Source organism: Sparus aurata, chromosome 15 (assembly GCF_900880675.1).
Source record: "Sparus aurata chromosome 15, fSpaAur1.1, whole genome shotgun sequence".
Classification (NCBI taxonomy): domain Eukaryota; kingdom Metazoa; phylum Chordata; class Actinopteri; order Spariformes; family Sparidae; genus Sparus; species Sparus aurata.
Genome location: NC_044201.1, coordinates 24,721,640 through 24,736,441, shown reverse-complemented (window position 1 = coordinate 24,736,441; position 14,802 = coordinate 24,721,640). Strand labels below are relative to the sequence as shown.

At 41.2% G+C, this 14,802-nt stretch overlaps 6 protein-coding genes and 1 long non-coding RNA gene across 7 annotated transcripts; 5 read left to right on the top strand and 2 right to left on the bottom strand.

Moving 5' to 3' along the window:
* The first annotated feature begins 528 nt into the window (after positions 1 to 528).
* On the top strand, positions 529 to 979 carry LOC115596512 (histone H2B 3-like). The gene has a single exon (XM_030441687.1). The coding sequence runs from the start codon at positions 557 to 559 to the stop codon at positions 923 to 925; it is 369 nt and encodes a 122-aa protein (XP_030297547.1). The 5' UTR covers positions 529 to 556; the 3' UTR covers positions 926 to 979.
* Positions 980 to 2,213: 1,234 nt separating this feature from the next.
* On the bottom strand, positions 2,214 to 2,715 carry LOC115596506 (histone H3). The gene has a single exon (XM_030441681.1). The coding sequence runs from the start codon at positions 2,675 to 2,677 to the stop codon at positions 2,267 to 2,269; it is 411 nt and encodes a 136-aa protein (XP_030297541.1). The 5' UTR covers positions 2,678 to 2,715; the 3' UTR covers positions 2,214 to 2,266.
* Positions 2,716 to 2,994: 279 nt separating this feature from the next.
* On the top strand, positions 2,995 to 3,470 carry LOC115596520 (histone H2A). The gene has a single exon (XM_030441694.1). It carries the CDS (start codon positions 3,039 to 3,041, stop codon positions 3,420 to 3,422), a length of 384 nt encoding a protein of 127 aa, XP_030297554.1. The 5' UTR covers positions 2,995 to 3,038; the 3' UTR covers positions 3,423 to 3,470.
* A 1,426-nt stretch (positions 3,471 to 4,896) lies between these two features.
* Positions 4,897 to 5,618, bottom strand: LOC115596501 (histone H1-like). Its single transcript, XM_030441677.1, has one exon. The coding sequence runs from the start codon at positions 5,564 to 5,566 to the stop codon at positions 4,949 to 4,951; it is 618 nt and encodes a 205-aa protein (XP_030297537.1). The 5' UTR covers positions 5,567 to 5,618; the 3' UTR covers positions 4,897 to 4,948.
* Positions 5,619 to 7,765: 2,147 nt separating this feature from the next.
* On the top strand, positions 7,766 to 8,714 carry LOC115596523 (uncharacterized). Its single transcript, XR_003986913.1, has 2 exons — positions 7,766 to 8,323; positions 8,403 to 8,714. It is a non-coding gene; the product is annotated as an uncharacterized LOC115596523 (long non-coding RNA).
* Positions 8,715 to 12,950: 4,236 nt separating this feature from the next.
* LOC115596514 (histone H4) lies at positions 12,951 to 13,322 on the top strand. Its single transcript, XM_030441689.1, has one exon. The coding sequence runs from the start codon at positions 12,963 to 12,965 to the stop codon at positions 13,272 to 13,274; it is 312 nt and encodes a 103-aa protein (XP_030297549.1). The 5' UTR covers positions 12,951 to 12,962; the 3' UTR covers positions 13,275 to 13,322.
* A 1,051-nt stretch (positions 13,323 to 14,373) lies between these two features.
* Positions 14,374 to 14,802, top strand: LOC115596521 (histone H2B 3-like). Its single transcript, XM_030441695.1, has one exon. It carries the CDS (start codon positions 14,383 to 14,385, stop codon positions 14,749 to 14,751), a length of 369 nt encoding a protein of 122 aa, XP_030297555.1. The 5' UTR covers positions 14,374 to 14,382; the 3' UTR covers positions 14,752 to 14,802.

Below are 14,802 nucleotides of genomic sequence, written 5' to 3'. Positions count from 1 at the left end.
TTCCGTTTTTCTGTTCTGGTTTTAAAACAAAAATAACAGAAGAACAAAGTTGTTTTTCTGTTATTTTAATTTGGTTTTGAAACGGAAAAACCAAAGAACGAAGGGTACACGGATTGTGTATGGGGCTCAATGTAGTTTATAGGAAGTGCCACTTACTTTAGTTATTTTTAAAAATACAAATACAAATAAAGACTAAACACCTGCCTTTAGAAAAGTAGACCTAATGACTTTTAATTTGAAAAAGCTGATAGGTTTATTAAAAAAGACGAAGAAACAAAACGTTTAATTGTTAATGGTCTATTTTTATCATTTTTTTTATATATATCATTGTGGCGAGAAGAGTCTTTGATGATGTAGGAAATACCTTCATCAGATTGATCAGTATTCTCTTCACGTTTCAGACCGTTACTTTGTACCGACGCATGCTCAGTTTGGGCCGAAAGAACCAACCAATCCGGTGCGAGCAACAGCACAGTGATATTTGCATCGGCGCATTATTTAGTACGTTCTGACCGGCAGGAAGTAGCTATCGCAGGATATCGATAACTGAGAAATCATGCCTGAGACAGTGAAAGCGCCCAAGAAGGGCTCAAAGAAAGCCGTGTCTAAAGCCACCAAGACCGGCAAGAAGAGGAGAAAGACCAGGAGAGAGAGCTATGCTATCTACGTGTACAAGGTGCTGAAGCAGGTCCACCCCGACACCGGGATCTCCTCCAAGGCTATGGGCATCATGAACTCCTTCGTGAGCGACATCTTCGAGCGCATCGCCGGTGAGTCCTCTCGTCTGGCTCACTACAACAAGCGCTCCACCATCACTTCCAGGGAGATCCAGACCGCCGTCCGCCTGCTGCTGCCCGGTGAGCTGGCCAAGCACGCCGTGTCTGAGGGCACCAAGGCTGTCACCAAGTACACCAGCTCCAAGTAAACTCACTGACAACAACAACAACAACAAAACAACGGCTCTTTTAAGAGCCACACACTACTTCAAATGAGAGTGATTTTCCCTTTTATATAAAACCCACTGATCAGTCTATAGTACATGTTTTTAAACTCAAGGTTTTAAGGGTTGGTGTACTGGACGTTTAGACACACCTTTATGCTCCAAACTGAGTCATTCATTGAAAAACACTACTACAGTGCACGTGTTGACCACAGGGTGACGCTGTTCACTAGTCCGACTGAATACTGAACTCAATCAATTTCAATCACATAACCAGTGTGTACAGTGAATGACATCCTCTGTCCTTAAAGCCTCGTTTCAAGTGAAGGAATTAAGAAATGGAAATGTCCCATCACAGATCAACAAAATCACATATTGCATTAATAGAATATCTGATACAAACTATATAATGTTAAGTGTGTGTGGATCCCGGCAGACGACTGAGCAGCCTGAGGCATCACCAAGTGGTGCCTGAGCCACGCTCATCTCCACCATGGTGGCCTGGTAGAGGGCAGGCCATACAAGATAACATGCAGTAAAAGAAGTAAACAATTTTACAGACGTACAGATATAAGGAGATAGTAAACAGAGGAGCCCAGGGTATGACAGTAGAGGAGTTAGATGTTCCCATGGGCCTGTTGGTCCATCAGAAGCCTTAATTAAAAGAGGAAGAATTTAGAGAGTGAGAGCGACACAGCTGGAGACAATTCAGTGTTAATAAGAATACTTAATCTGAGTCCTGTGTACAATCTGTATGAACTGCATGTCACGGCATATGACAGTCACTATTTTACATCACTACTTTAAACCAGTTCTTCTGTATAATATATAGTGATGTATTTATACTTCACCCACAATTACTGTAATATGTACAGGAGTTGGACAAGTAGATTCACCATAAAATTTTTTTATTTTATTTCATCAAGAAGAAACTGTTTTAAAATAGATCTATATTGAAGCATGTAGCTGTTAACATTCTTTACTTTGACCCATTTTGTATAATATGAATCAATGTTGAACCTGTTCCATCATTAAGTCACTTTATAAATGTATTCTGATGTGTTAGAAATGTAATTCAATGGAAGAGTAATATGACATGAGTACTTTATTTTTGGATGACAAGTTATACAAATGAGTATAAATATTAAGATGACATTTAATCTTAACTTTGAATAACTGATTCTTGTTTGGTGTCCTGTAATAACAGACTGTTGTGTGAAGCTCAAGTATAAAAATAATTAAATGTCAAAGGAAGCAGCGCTTTAGGTGAGAGTGAGGTGGCTCTTAAAAGAGCCTTTGTTGTTGGTAAACAGGTCTCAGATCAGTTTAAGCTCTCTCTCCACGGATGCGGCGGGCCAGCTGGATGTCTTTGGGCATGATGGTGACCCTCTTGGCGTGGATGGCGCACAGGTTGGTGTCCTCGAAGAGACCGACCAGGTAAGCCTCGCTGGACTCCTGCAGAGCCATGACGGCGGAGCTCTGGAAGCGCAGGTCGGTCTTGAAGTCCTGAGCGATCTCCCTGACCAGGCGCTGGAAGGGCAGCTTGCGGATGAGCAGCTCAGTGGATTTCTGATAACGACGGATCTCTCTGAGAGCCACGGTACCGGGCCTGTAACGGTGAGGCTTCTTGACTCCGCCGGTGGCCGGGGCGCTCTTACGGGCAGCCTTGGTGGCCAGCTGCTTCCTGGGGGCTTTGCCTCCGGTGGATTTACGAGCAGTCTGCTTGGTTCTTGCCATCGTTTCTTCTTTCTGCGAACAGTAAAAGAGTTGAGTAAAGTGCGGAGACACGCTGCTTTTAAGCTGTGAGACCGGCTGTGATTAGTGACGCTGCTTCTTCCTCCGGCCTCTGATTGGTTGGGGTCTCCACGAGGAGCTGAGCGCCGCCTGGAGGAGCGACCCACCGCCCCAGTCTCTGCTGCTTATTGGAGAGAAATCCTTTCAAAAAGTCCGCCAGAATTCAGGCGGCAGTCCTCTGCTGAAGCCTCTTTTCTGGTTGGTCGGACAGCAACTCCCTCGCGCGCTCCGCGGATATATATGTGAGGTTGAAGCTGTGAGTGACACAGTTTCTCTCAGCACCGACTCTAGAAAACATAAAATCATGAGTGGAAGAGGCAAAACCGGCGGCAAGGCCAGAGCAAAGGCAAAGACCCGCTCCTCCCGTGCCGGGCTCCAGTTCCCCGTCGGCCGTGTCCACAGGCTGCTGCGTAAAGGAAACTACGCCCAGCGTGTTGGTGCCGGAGCCCCCGTCTACCTGGCGGCTGTGCTGGAGTACCTGACCGCTGAGATCCTGGAGCTGGCTGGAAACGCTGCCCGCGACAACAAGAAGACCAGGATAATCCCCCGTCACCTCCAGCTGGCTGTCCGCAACGACGAGGAGCTCAACAAGCTGCTGGGCGGAGTGACCATCGCTCAGGGTGGTGTCCTGCCCAACATCCAGGCTGTGCTGCTGCCCAAGAAGACCGAGAAGGCCGCCAAGAAGTAAACACCTCAAACAGATCCATCAAACAAAGGCTCTTTTAAGAGCCACTCACTACTCTGAAAAAAAAACAATATTTCTCAAGCACACAATGATCACTTATGAATGACCTTGATGAATAATAACACTAATGTCAATTCTAATTTCAGGTTGTTTCCTTGTATTTCAAAGTTGCAATTTATCATGGAGAAAATCACATGTGCACTCCAACTGCTATATTATCTGCAACTTTATATTTGCCAAGTGGATAATGTTTGTAATTATACTCTGCTCTTAAAGCCGGATCCACAATCAAATAACTGACTGGGTGGGATGTCTCTTAATTCCATGCACTAACTGGTTCCATATTTGCTGTGTATCAGCCATGTGGTGCTGCTCAGACTCATCCAGAAATTCAGATTCAGGTCGGACTGGATCTAGATTGAGGGGCTAGTTTTACCAGTACTCCCCCTACCTGTTGCCTTCAGATATTAAAACACTCCAAAACACAACTTTTGTTCCATATATTATCTGTACATGTACCTGCACCTTTTGTAGGTATTTACCTCAGTAGCTCATTTTCTTCACCTCAATATTTTATTGTATAACTTAAGCATCTTATCATATATTAGGGGTGGACGGATCAATCCAGATATCAATGGTATTGATACCAAGGTGAGTATTGGTATCAGATCGATACTAGCGTGATGAGATCAATATTTTTGTTGTAGTTTCTCTTCTATAAATTCAGCAAATCACTCGTATTTCTTCACAGAGTTTGTGTGACTGCAGCGTCTCTCTCAGTCCTTAAAGCACAGAGCTCCTCTTCACCTCTCTCACTCAGATTGACTGTAACTGTAACTCAAAAATATATACTTATATTAAAGATATACAACCTTACTGAAGAATATAATATCCCTTGTGTGTATCTGTTGAAGGAACATTAGTATTCCTATTTAGGCTACATGCAGATAGGTTATAGATTTAATTATGTTAAATATAATTTTCTTAAATGATAAGATCTTTGTCCTGTGTTTATCGTTATTATAATCATGGTCAACTAATTAAAGGCAAATGTACAAAATCATTAATTGATCAGGAATTTTCAAGTAAGAAGTATCAGTATCGGCAATGCTGGCCCTGTATTTACTTTGTATTGGATTGATACCAAAATTTGCAGTATCGCCCAGCCCTACCATATATAGTACTTTATTTCTTGCAGTTGTATTTTGTATGTACCTGCTGCTATGATGACCTTATTTCCCCTCAGGTATAAAAGTTATTGAAACTTATTCAATCATGAAGGTCAAAACACACTTAAAAAAAGAGGATGTTTATTTTCATTATTTAAAACAAAACAAAAACATGGCAGCTTAGTTAGCAAATACAAACAAGTAGTTTAAGAACAGTAAAATATGTACAATATACACACACACACACACTTTTGTTTCTGATCTCTTTGAGACAAAGTGTAACAGAATGATGCTCTTTCTGGATGGTGTGGGTGGCTCTTAAAAGAGCCTTTTGTCGGCCGTGGACTGACTGTAGACAGCTCACTTCTTCTTGGGTGCTGCCTTCTTGGCTTTGGGCTTGGCGACCTTCTTAGCGGGGGATTTCTTGGCTGCGGGGGCCTTCTTCACCACTTTCTTGGGACTCTTGGCGGCCTTCTTGGGGCTCTTTGCTGCCTTCTTTGCCGCCTTGGGTTTCTTTGCTGCCTTCTTGGGAGATTTCTTTGCAGCTGATGGCTTCTTTGCTGCCGCCTTGGGCTTCTTTGCCACTGCAGATTTCTTGGCTGCGGGCTTCTTGGCTTTAGCGGGAGCCTTCTTTGCCGGCTTCTTGGCTTTTGGCTCAGCCACCTTCTTGTTCATCTTGAAGGATCCGGATGCTCCGGTGCCCTTGGTCTGGACCAGAGTCCCTTTAACCACCAGACCCTTGACGGCGGTCTTGACGCGGGAGTTGTTCTTCTCCACATCGTATCCTCCGGCGGCCAGAGCCTTCTTGAGGGCGGACAGAGACACGCCGCCGCGCTCCTTTGATGCGGCCACAGCCTTGACGATGAGGTCTCGGACGCTGGGACCGGCCTTCTTCGGCTTGGAGGCCGACTTCTTCTTCGCGGCTTTAGCCGGGGCGGCTGCCGGTGCTGCTACTGCTGCTGGTGCTTCTTCTGCCATTGTGTGATTTGTTCCTACTCTGTCAACGCGAGTCTGAGTGAACTAACAGTCAGAGTGCAGAGCTGCACTTAAACACACCATGAGAACCGTGGAGACTCAACCCAGCCCGTCTCTGCTGATCGAGGCTGAACGTCGTGTCACTTGTGTTTTCTCTTCATCGATAAAGCTCTCCAGACTAACTGTAGGAGAGTTTCTGGAGGAGGACAGTGAAGGAGCCGATAGCGGACTCTTGTCTCTTCATATTGAAGTCATGTTGAGCTCTGATGCTCTCTGCATTTTGTTCTGGGAGCCTCCAAACCTCACACTTTCACCGCGGTGATCAGCGCTGATCAGCGACTTTTCTCACTTATTTTGCTCCTAAAATGTTTAAAATGCATCATAGATCAACCAAAAGCTGATTTTCAGCTGCTCCACATGTTTGTTCGGGGGCAAGACATAAAAATAATCATCTGTTGGTGGTCAGTTTGTGATAAAATGAAGTTATTGTGGCGGCAGCAAACACACTGATCAGGGCTGAGGCTTCCCGTCAGCTAATCACCATGACTGTAAACATGTCCTCTGCTGAGGAGGACTGTTAATATAAATACACTGATAATCGTTCTACAGTTTAATCAGAGACAGCATGGAATGTGTTTTACAATAATTCACTCATAGATGATCATTTATTGACATTAAAAACTTAAAACATTGTTTCATACAACATTTATATTCTGGTCTCAGACAGCATTCAACCAACTGATGGAGCTGATTATTAAAATCATACACAGACTAAATGAGACTTAAAATAATTCAGTGTAGTCACTTTGGGTCTGTTGCATCAATGTCAAATGTAATACACACAGTGTGGCACACTGTCTGATCCAGTTTAGAAATAGTGAAACAGCTGTATACAGTAACAACTACTTAAATGAATGAATGTTGCCAAGGTGTTCAAGACAATCCAAACCTAATCCAATTAAAGATAATAAAAGAGACACAAGATGAGTTGATATTAGACTATGGCCAATTATTGAAATCTGTGGGGAGGGGGGGTTGTTTCTTTCTTTCTTTTCATCCGACTGACAATAAAATAGATACATTTAATATCAATGGTCACCGAGTTGATGTGATAATTTAATGACTTTAATGACTAGTGATCATTTTAATGGTTGAATTCTAAATGTACAATATGAATGACAAATAATTGTGTCTAATCAATGTGGACCTGTTGTTATCAGTCCCAATCAAGCAAATCAAATATTATGTTATTCATTATTATCATTATTATTATTATTATTATTATTATTATTATTATCATTATCATTATCATTATCATTATTATTATTAATTGGATTGGCAACATTCATTCATTTAAGTAGTTGTTTAAGTAGTTGTTAAGTATTCTAAATGTTTACAATAATATATATCTTATATATTTAACCAGAAAGAAGAATTTGTCATTTTCGAAACTTCATCATATCTCCATATCTCCACTATTTTTCATTTTCAGGGTTTTGTGTAGTATTTATGTAGTTCTGTCACATCCAGAAATTATTTGGTTGCCACACAGCTTCCTAAATAAAGGTTCAGAGCAATATACAAACTCATTTTTGGGGTTATTTTGACTGTATTTAGATTTTCCCAAAAGGATTATTCAAATGTTCTTTATGTGAAAGTCGATAGTCATTGTACATGTATAACACAATTTCAAAGATGTTTTATTAATCCATCATTTATATTTTTTATCAAATTGGGAAATTCTTTGCACTATTCAGTGATCGCACATTCAGTTTTTGTTTTTTTTCATCATTAGGTATTTTGTACTGTGTTGACTTCAAGATTTACTATCTGTCTGATACATATTAAGCCTGTTTTTCATTGGATTCTGGAAATTATCAAGTAACAACTTGAAATGGTTTGTTCGTTTCAGACTAGATGATGTTATGATGTCTGTGTGTCTGGTAATCTTGGTTTCTTGGCTCGATCCACACATATTTCACATTTATAAACATTCTGAACTCATTTTTTGACATTGACAAATTCAGGTGAACTAAAAATGTTTTTGTTTTTTTTATAATAATGTATGCAGCTATCCACCCAAACCTTTCTAGGTGGGACTATCCCTGTATTGGTTTTAATGCAACTTGATTATGTTAGACATTAGATGAGAGGGTTTAAAATGATAAAACAGTAGCTATATGTGTATGGAGCTGAGCATTTAGATCATAGTTATCTCCAGACACAGATTGGCTTAATGGAAATAAAGAGCCTCCTTCTTTGTACGTTCTCCTTCCATCTTGGCCATCTCAGGCAATTTTATAGAGCAAGTAGAAAGAATGTAACGAGTGATGTAATGTAACTAATACAACAGTTAATTCCGACCACGTAATTTGATTGGACAAGAGGCATTTAATGAGTGCTGATATAGAGTACAACCGCACTGGGACTTTTTACAGACATATCACTCCGCTGCGCAGGCGTTCTAATTACCGTTAATAAACGTTACATCAGTTGCCAACTTGTCTTGGATTGTGGCAAACTTTGCACCGCAAAGATGGACATATTTCCACAAATTACTTTTGATTTAAATTAAGAATGGCCAGACTCAGAGGAGGACGAAGGGAAGGAAAGAGGCCAGGATACATCAGCGCAAACCAGGTGTGTTGATATGACATCAGCTGACCTCGACAAATTAGAGAAGAGCAAAAATGAAGCCAACACTGTAAATCAGACAGCGGGACTCGAGGCGAGGCAGATCATGGCCGTGAGTGTGCATAGGTGAGATGCTTTTGATTCACAGATACTGTGTCGCAGTCTGAACATAAAATACATATCTAAACAAAAACTTGTTTCGCAGGTCTGAAAGCTCGCTAAAAAGTTACTGGAGACCATCTATGGAGAGCCGGAAACGACGGAGCAACGTGCTGTCTGATCGAGCTGTTAATTCATCAGAAACACACATCATGTCACTGGACTCTTATTTTAGTGGTTGCGCAATAAATGGAAACATTCAGACAAATGTAAATGATACAAGTAGCGGTAATATGCAGACACGGTAGCGGTCTGTAGGAAATGTTTATGTGTTGCCTGGCAACAGCCTAGTCTCTCTTCCAGTTATGGAACTATTTGTGTTGGCGGAGCCAAATAAATGATTAACTATATAAACAAATCATAATCTCTTGTGGTTTACTACTGTTAACTAATAAAATGCGCTTGTAGAACTGTTGTATAAAAGCATCACACGAGAGGGAGTGAGGTTGTACTGTATAACAGCACTGGTGTGATTATCTAACCGAATCACACCAGTGCTGTTATACAGTTCAACCAAACGACCACGAGTGTGATATTGCCTAATTACTTTATTCAGGGAGTAATCATGTGATGTAAGGCATTACTATTTTTGAGAGTAATGTGTAATATATTACTTTTTTTAGTAACGAGCCCCAACACTGATCTTAACTAAGGTCTCATTAATTCAATAGACGTTTCAAATTGAGTATTTTTTATAAGAAAATCCATGACTTCTGCTGGCAGGCTCTAGGTGAGTTTGTAAGGAATAATCCATTATTATTTTGAAAGACATTTCTTCTGTTATGTGTGTAATGTACCACACAAAATAAACATGAAACAAATAAATATATTCTCAGGGGAATGAATGCCATCTGTCAGTGTCACCAGCACCATGGAGAGCTCCATCATACCTTTCTACCTGTTTATAAACCTTAAACACTATTTTCTAATTCTTTACCAGCTGCCCGTCTCTCTGACTGTTTCCACACTCAATTAATGACAACAGCATCTGTGGTTATATGGAAAGTATCATTTATTCAAATTGAAATCATACGATTCTGTTGCTACTGTTACTACATGGACACTAAATACATTGATAAATTGACTATTTTGCGCGGCCAAAATGCATTTTATCAGAAAGGCCTGTAACTTTTGTGTTATGTGCAAAGTGGCTCTGTACGCTATGAAGTGCTATGAAGTAATCTGCAAGAAATAAAACAGAAGTAGAAAAAGACATGTGCATGTCTCAGCTCGCTCAGGTGAGCGCAGGTGGAGCTTCTGTTCTCCTCCCCTGAGAGTCGTGTGTTGCTCTCCAAGGTGCTGAACTGAGACCAACAGCGCTGACAGCGGCTGTCTCTGTTCAAGGCGCTGAGTCTGTGCTGCTGCTGCTGAGACTTACGGAGCAGTGATGAAGCTGAATCCTGGCTGGGTAATACTTTTTAATCACAGAGGCATCAACTCAACAAAAATCAAGTAACAAAAGAAAGAAAGAAAAAAAGTGAGTAGATGGGATCACGATTTGTTTACAATCACTTCAGGTTAGAAAACTGCATCACAACTATTGTAACTGCTGCATTTCTGAAAGACTTGATGCTAAAATCTTATCAACATCAAGATCTACATGAGTAGAATTGTTAATAATTTGGCTTTCTGGTGGAGTTTGCTGATAGTAACTGTCAGGCCTGGGCTAAAAAGAGGACTCAGATGCACATAGAGAACGGTTCAGGCAGGCTTTTATTCTGAAAATCTCTTGTCTCTTCTTAGGAAGGAGTGACAAAATAACAAGGCTATGAAACTCTTAACCTCGTCTAGAGAGACAGAGAACAATACACAACAACAAACAAACAAACAAAACACGAAGACAACCACAAGGCAAAAAAAAATGAATAAACAGAAAATCACTCCCTGGGGAGGAAAAGCAAAAGACTAATGACTACACTGCACTAAGAAATATATACTATGAAAATTACACAAAGGAAAATAGCTCCAAAAGAGGATAAGCAAAAGGCTGTAAAATAAAACTAGCTTCAACAGAGCTGACCAAAAACTTTACAAAAGAAAATCAATCTTCTTCAGAGGAACACAAGAATCAGAAATATACAAACGTGAGGACACTTTGCGTGGTACTATAGTGGGGACTGTGAACAAGAGGCTGGAGGTACACGACTAAACGAAATACTCTGGCAACGAGACAAAGAGAGACACAGGCTATAAGACACATCAGGGAGGAGTGACACAGGTGGAAACAATCAGGGATCAGTGCAGACGTCAGACCGGTGACACACAAGGAAGAGCAAGTAACCTGAAACAAGAGGAGAGTTACTTTTCAAAATAAAACAGGAAGTTCACAAGACAAAAATCCCAAGACACCCCTCACCACGGTGTGACAATAACTTGTTGGAAACACATGGCTTATATATGAAGTGTTTTCAGTTTAAATACTGGTATTTATGTGTTTTATTTTTATGTTTAGAATTTTTATATTATTGCACATATTCTCATGAAACAGTATTATGCCTTGGTCATTTGGAATGATTGCTCCTCCTATGATTTGCTTATGGTATGGTAGGCCTGTGCCTCGATGACTGATGACTAATGGTCAGGTGTGCTTAAATGGGTGTCTACTGGGAAAGCAGGAAGTGTTTCGCTTGGACACAGACGGGATGATCATACAGTTTTTTAACCACCAAATACTGTCAGTTAAATCTGTTTCGTAGATTATCCATTAGTTGAAAGTTTTTGAATTGTGCATCCTGATTTATGGAATTTGTTTGGGATCGCAAGAAATTGCATTGGGTTACTTTATCTACTACTGGGTGATTGTTTGAAGGTGCATCTGAAGAGTTACCCCGATCTGGTCTCGGCTTATGGCGTTGTATTGAAAGCCGATACACAATTTGATATGATTTTGAATGTTGAAATTTTGCTCCTCAGAATTGAATGAGATGTTGAAATATATGTTTGATTTTACCATCAAATATCACAGAGAGCTTAACGGTGACGCTTGTCAGATCCCGAGTTTACCTCTGTTCAGGAGGTACTGGACCAGCTGTACGTTATCGAATCGCACTAAATACATTTTATTTATACAGCCCAAAATCAAAATTACATTACCTTAGAAGGCTTTACAATCTGTTAAGTGAAGGACATCCTCTGTCCCCAGACCCTCGATTGGAGTGAGGAAAACCTTGCATGTTGAGGGAAAAAAAACAAAAAAACAACAACATTTTTAGAGGGGAAAAAAAGAAGATGGAAGAAACCTCTAGAAGAGCCACAGATTTATGGATTACCTCTCCCAGAATGGACAAACATCCAATATATGTTGCATGTACAGAAAAGAACAAGAAATCAAGTGTGTGGATCCAGGAGACGACTGAACTGGCCTAGACATGGTGCTCGAGCCACACAACCTCCTAAAGGGTTAGGTCCCTAAACCTACAAAGTGTTACTTTAATATGGATCAACATAGGGACTGCTTAAGTTTACAGGTACGTGTCAGGCGCGTCAAGAGCAACAGACAGATGTTATTAAAAGATGATCTGTTTGTTTGTTTGTTTTTTAAATAAAGCAACTTTTGGAGTGTGATCGTCAATATAACGGAAATATAATAATGTATTCATTCTCTGCGGCCCGGTAACAAACAACTCACGGATCGGTACCGGTGGTTGGGGACCACTGCTTTAAATAATCTGAGCACTTGGTATGGTGCTAGGATGAATTTTAGGGGCTTTTTGTAAATGCTAAGCGACTGTTTCAATTTTGTGAAAAAAAAAAATAAAAAATCTCAAAAAGTACACTGATGAAAAGAAACTTTTCACACGATTATTTGATGTTTTGCAAATATCCCAATTTATTTTGACACAAGAATGTTGAGTGGAAACGATGGAGAAGTAAGATCCTGCTCACAGTGACACTCAGTTGTTGTTGTTGTTTAATGACTGTGCAGCTTCACTTATGAGTGAATGCTTAAAGATAACTTTGTAACTGTCTCAGTGACTGTTTCATTGTGTATGTTTCTGTCATGAATGCATTATCATTTAAGTTGATAACGTCATTAAAAGGTTGATAAGAAATGTGTCCAAAAGGTTCTTAAACATGCTGGTTTAAACAAATATTACCCTTTATGTGAGGTAGTACTGTAGAATGTAACATTACTGCAGTTTACTTAATGGCATTGTGAGAACTGTGATGTGAAACGTGGCGAGGTCGTGTCAGAAGCATTGTGGGTCAGAACAAAATGGCTGCGGATGAGGAACAAACGATATTCTACATGTGGTCCAAGAGTTTCACACGTTTTCATGCTGTCTGCTGAAACAGACTGGGAGAGCAAATGAATCTTCAAAGACATCTGTATGAACAGTGGCCATTATATCATTCAGCCGTAGGAGCTACACACCTACACCTGGTGAAATGGTCAACCATACAGAGCAGGTGAAAAAATCCTTTATCCTGATTCATGCTTTGGCTCAGTAGTCGGCGCTGATGTGCAAAATAGTTAATAATTAGCCCTCAAGGGAGGAAGAAGAAGAGATCCTACCCTGTCTTCAATTACGTCCTCAGATCGGATATAAGTAGCAGAGACGTCTGCAAAAGAAATCATTCACTTTGTAAAACCTAAGTAGCAACAATGAGTGGCAGAGGAAAGGGAGGTAAAGGACTTGGGAAAGGAGGCGCCAAGCGTCACCGTAAAGTGCTCCGTGATAACATCCAGGGAATCACCAAGCCCGCTATCCGCCGTCTGGCTCGCCGCGGTGGAGTGAAGCGTATCTCCGGTCTCATCTACGAGGAGACCCGCGGTGTTCTCAAGGTGTTCCTGGAGAACGTGATCCGTGACGCCGTCACCTACACCGAGCATGCCAAGAGGAAGACCGTGACCGCCATGGATGTGGTGTACGCTCTGAAGAGGCAGGGCCGCACCCTGTACGGCTTCGGAGGTTAAACACATCGATCTCTTCATCAAACCAAAGGTCCTTTTAAGGGCCACACACTTTTTTCTATAAAAGCGTGTTCCTGTTACCCAGAAACTATTAATGCGGGGGAAAAAAGTTGCATATGCCAGTACTACAAAGAACTGAAACAGTAGTGATCAATCACTAAATCTTTATAATGCTGCTCCTGGATCAGGAGGGGAAAACCATGACTGTACTATGTAGCTTTGTGATATTGATACACCTGTTAGGTGCCCTTTACAGTGTATTGCTTAGAGACACTTGAACTACTGCAAATAAAAACATGGTTATGATAAATGTGTTTTTGTTAATGTGATTCAGAGCATGGATCAGAAGAAAAATGTACATTGACATCAATATTTGCACCATCAGCAGTGTCCTCTACAACTTACCACTTTACATTAAAGGTCATCTCATTAATGTGAACATATGGAGGTTGTTTAGTTTAGGGCCCCTGTTCAACACAGCTGTAAAATAAGTTATTCTAAACACTAAGGAGTGGAATGCTTTTGCTCTATTGATACTTCAGTAATGGTTCTACTACTCATTTAATATTGAATACTGTGGTATGAAATGTAATAAACAGAAATGATGAATTTGTTACTTTCAAATATACTCAGTACTTCTGTATGTTTGTGCCCTGACATATTTAGCTGACTGGTGTCAAAAGACTCTGTAAAGTGCTACATCTGACCTGAGAAACACACCTTAGTTATTATTCTTTCAGACGTTTTCCACTCAAACTAAAATGAAACTAAAATAAATCAAAATGTTACACCGAAGCTCTTCTGCAGAGTGTCTCTTACTTTATAAGTGTGAATTGCAACGACCAAATCTACTCGAGTTGCCTCTGAATAAAATAGAAATAACAAGTCAGGACTCGTAATTTTAGGTCGGGATTGGTAACTACTGTTGCAACATTATTCGGATGAGATGAGATTTGATGTTTCAATACGTGATCAATAGGATGACGCATGCGCAGTCTCATTCAAACACTGAGCCAATCGCGTGCGAGTAACAGCACAGTTACCTTTACATCAGGCGGCCATAAATACCGCGCTCCGACGCCCGTTGGGTCATGTTTTACCAGAACCAGCCATGCCTGAGACGGTCAAAGCACCAAAGAAGGGTTCCAAGAAAGCCGTGTCTAAAGCCACTAAGACCGGCAAGAAGAGGAGAAAGACCAGGAAGGAGAGCTATGCTATCTACGTGTACAAGGTCCTGAAGCAGGTCCATCCCGACACCGGGATCTCCTCCAAGGCTATGGGCATCATGAACTCCTTCGTGAGTGACATTTTCGAGCGCATCGCCGGTGAGGCTTCTCGTCTGGCTCACTACAACAAGCGCTCCACCATCACCTCCAGGGAGATCCAGACCGCCGTCCGCCTGCTGCTGCCCGGTGAGCTGGCCAAGCACGCCGTGTCTGAGGGCACCAAGGCTGTCACCAAGTACACCAGCTCCAAGTAAACCCGCTGATAACAACAACAACAACACAACGGCTCTTTTAAGAGCCACACA